Source organism: Vombatus ursinus, unplaced genomic scaffold (genome assembly GCF_900497805.2).
Source record: "Vombatus ursinus unplaced genomic scaffold, bare-nosed wombat genome assembly UNPS02014973.1, whole genome shotgun sequence".
NCBI lineage: Eukaryota > Metazoa > Chordata > Mammalia > Diprotodontia > Vombatidae > Vombatus > Vombatus ursinus.
This window is the reverse complement of record NW_020954751.1, coordinates 12,449,579-12,453,416: the sequence shown is the minus strand read 5'-3', so window position 1 is coordinate 12,453,416 and position 3,838 is coordinate 12,449,579. Positions and strand designations below refer to the sequence as shown.

Genomic DNA, 3,838 nt, shown 5'->3' with positions numbered 1-3,838 from the left:
AATTCTTTGCCACCACAGAAAGAGCTGCTATAAATATTTTTGTACATGTGGGACCTTTTCTCATTTTTATGATCTCTGGAATACAGACCTAGAAGTAGTATTGCTGGGTCAAAGGGTATGCTGTTTTCTCTTCTTGCCACCATATTTTAAAATGGATGTTGATAAACTGGAGACCATCCAAAGGAAGGCAGCCAAGATGGTGAAGGGCCTTGAGATCATGTCAAGATTATAATGTTGATATATGCTTTTTTCTTTTTTATGATCTCCTTGGGATACAGACCTAGTCAATTGCTTCAGATTTTCAAACAAAAGTAATCTCCTTTAAACCTGTGCCATTACTATGGATGAACGAATGTGTCAAAGCAGTTAATTGCCATTTTATAAAGCAGGTCTGATGGCAACATTGAGAGAACTTACTATTAAAAAAGTATCATAATAATAAGTCTATTGTAAATGAAATTGCATACATTGACATCAAATCTATGTAGAGATTTTAACAGGTTATTCCGTACCCCCAACTTAAAATCAGACTAGGGTGATGAGCTATCCTTTAATTTCCCTGCATGATACAGGAGGACTTAGAGACTTTGAAACTGAGACATCAGTCAGGAGTTCCTTCTAATCTATTTTAATGGATTTTTCTTGAGCCTTGGAGGGCCCAGTGGGCCATTATTTAATGTCAAATATCCTACCCCAGGCATACTGAAAAATTAATTCCTAAGCAAAGGTAAGGAAAAGATAGAGAGGTCCAGAGGGAAAAATGAGGTATCTAATCATCTCAATGACCCTACTGTCATAGATATTTAAGGGCACTGGTCTTGTAATCAGAGGACCTAAAGCTCCAGTTCTGATACTCATTAGATGTGTGACTGAGCAAATCATTATCCCTCAATCATGGTAATAATAATAATATTATCTACCTCACATTGTTGTGAGGGTCAGAGACAATGTATTGCAATAATACAGTAAAACATGAAGTACTAACAAAATGTCACATCTTTCTTATTTGTTCTGGTCAAATGGAAATAATAACAATGAGCTGATATTTATATTGAGCTTGAAGGTTTGAAAAACATTTTGCATTCACTATCTTATTTGAGTCTCACAACAATCTGGTAAAATAAGCGTAATAGGTTTCATCATTCACATGTTATAGATGATAAAACTGAGGTTCAGAGGGACAGTGACTTGCCCATGGTCATTTTGCTGGTAGTAACATTTGAACCCAGATCTTATTTGCTCCAAGACCGACTCAGAGACACAGAATGAGATAGGTCACAAACAGAGACACATACCCACGAGGATCTGGGGTGGGGGGAGTAATCAACAAATCCACAGACCTTCCCAAGAGAGAAAATCCCATTGTCAGACAGAGACAGAAAGGAGAAGAATCAGCAGGGAGCTATGATGTAGAGGAGCAACCCAGATCCCTTTTCTGCTAGTGTGAGTCACATAGACTGTGTAAATTTTGAGGGAAGGTGGGACCTAACATAGGGGAGCATTATTTAATTTTCCAGCAACTCCAAGTTCTTTCCCCTTGTTGGGAGGCAGGATATCAACCAATCCCCAACATCCCTCCTCCCCAGTCCTCGTGCTGCTCTCTCCTATATTCAGCCCATTCAAAGACTGGAATGAACTTCTCCTCCATCTTTACCTATGAAATTTTTTTTTTGCTTCATTAAAGGTCCAGCTAACTCAGGAACTCCCTTTTCCATAAAGTCTTCCTTGATCCCCTCAACTGAAGATTGCCTCCCTTTAAATTTCTCATAATACTCTGCCTGGTTCTCTCCTTTGTATTCACTACATTCTGACTTATATATAGTTTAAGGGTCTTATCCCCCTCAGTAGGTTGGAAACTCTTTGAAGATAGAAACTGTTGTCTTTGTATCCTTAGCACCTACCAGATTATAAACCCTCAATAAATGTTTATTGAATTAAGTTAAATTAATATGATAGGAAATATACCAGGTGTTCCTGTGTGGCCACCTGTGTGGGTGGTGTTGGATATAAACTCCACTGAGCAAATAAATGAGATTTTGGCCCTCAATTCTGAAGAACCAAGCAAAACATTCACCTACTATACCTTACCTTGTGCACTTTTATTTGCTAGAATCAATCCCTTCTCCTCTTTCTTCTTTTTCTTCTTCAATTTCAGTCCAAACATTCCTTTTCTGAAAAGACAATAGAACAAACATACCTTGATGTTTGTAGGAACACAGGATTATAGATTCAGAGTTCAAAGGTTTAAGGAAACTCAGAGGTATTTGCAAACAGCTAGTTTCTTCAGTCAGTTTGAAAAGCCAGTCAATTCATTAGGAAGGAAAAAAAAATCGGCTCCCTTTCTGAGCCTCAATTTTCGTCTATAAAAGAGGGAAGTGGGGTTAGATATTCATAGGACGGATCCTAGACCTAGGCCTGGAAAGGGAACTCAGAGCTTCCTTCATTTTATAGATGAAAACCCTTCCATTTCCAATAACCTATGGACTTTGTGGCTCTTTAATTAATTAAAATCTGTCCCCACTTGACATCCCACAGTCTTGGAATCAAGTAGCCTGGCTTGAGTCCTGTCTTTTTCACTTGGTAGCTGCCAGACTTTGGCAAATTAGATTCTCTTTGTGCCTCTGATTCCTAATCTAAAACATGTGTGTGAGATGGGCCTCCCTCACTGGGTTGCTGTATTCATCTAAATGTAAAAGTATATGTTGAGCACTTCTAAAGCCTCTTAAATTCTGCAAATGTAAGATAGCATTATCTTCTCCACCATACCACCATCCCATGCAAAAAAAAAAAAGCCTAACCAAAAAATGGGAAAATGTTCTGTTAATTTTATCTGAGATGTTACTGCCTTATCTACAGTTATCCAATTCTCATTCTAGGCTTTGGGGATGGTATGAACAAAGGTCTACATACAGGAGAGAGCATCATGAGAACTGGGAGATGGGAAGTGGGGGGGGAAGGGTGATTGTTGACACTTTACCTCCCAAAAAGTAATTGAGTACCCATCCAGTAGATTCTCAAAATATCTGAATGGATTTGCAATCTCAGCCATTAGGGTGTTCCCTCTAAAAATATAGATCATAGCCTAGACAGTATGTTTTCTTTTTTTTAAAACTATATGGTTTCAATCCCTGTAAGGGGACTGCATAGTCATTGAAATTCTATTAATTAAATATTCATTTGGGCAAATGAGAATTATCTTTTAAAATGTAGACAATAAAACCCTAGGAGTTTGGGATTATCAACCATTTGTATTTTAGTACGGAACAGATTACATGGATTGCTTTCTTCCCAATATCTGGCTGACATTTGCTGCCATTTTGATCAGGAGAGGAAAAGTAATTTGGGAATAAGACATAATGACAAAAGTGGTTGAAATTCTTCCCTTCCTTCAAGACCTAATTCAGGTGTCACCTTCTCCATGATTTCTTCTGTGAGATCCATAGTTTGAAATGATCTTTCCCATCTCAGATGTGTGGGTACTACAGTGATGAGAGCAAGGGTTGGGAACCTGAGGGCCCTTGGGTGCTGGGCAAAAGTACCAACAGGAGAGAGAAAAATGAAAAGGGAAATAAGGAGAAATTGAAGTCAGTTACAGTACAGGATATTGTTAAGAAATATTTGTTTTTCCTTTTAAACAAAGGTGGGGAAACACTAGGGAAATACAGACCCAAGACTGTGTTGTAAAGTATCATTTGGCTTCTGTTTTCCTCCTTTCTATCCTAATTACCAGCTCCTGCTGATTCATCTGAGAATGAGGAAGCTTTTTTTTTTTTGCAGTTTTTCTTACAGTTTTCCAAGCCAAATTGGGCTTCTAGATTAATTAAGTACAAAAGCTACT

General features: G+C 38.0%; 1 protein-coding gene across 1 annotated transcript in view; it reads right to left on the bottom strand.

Moving 5' to 3' along the window:
* Positions 1-2,164, bottom strand: part of LOC114030668 (fer-1-like protein 6) — a 193,435-nt gene extending 191,271 nt beyond the window's left edge. Inside the window, exon 1 of the mRNA XM_027845519.1 lies at positions 2,089-2,164. Within this exon, the coding sequence (XP_027701320.1) occupies positions 2,089-2,164 (76 nt within the window). The remainder of the gene's footprint in view (positions 1-2,088) is intronic.
* Between the last annotated feature and the right edge of the window lie 1,674 nt (positions 2,165-3,838).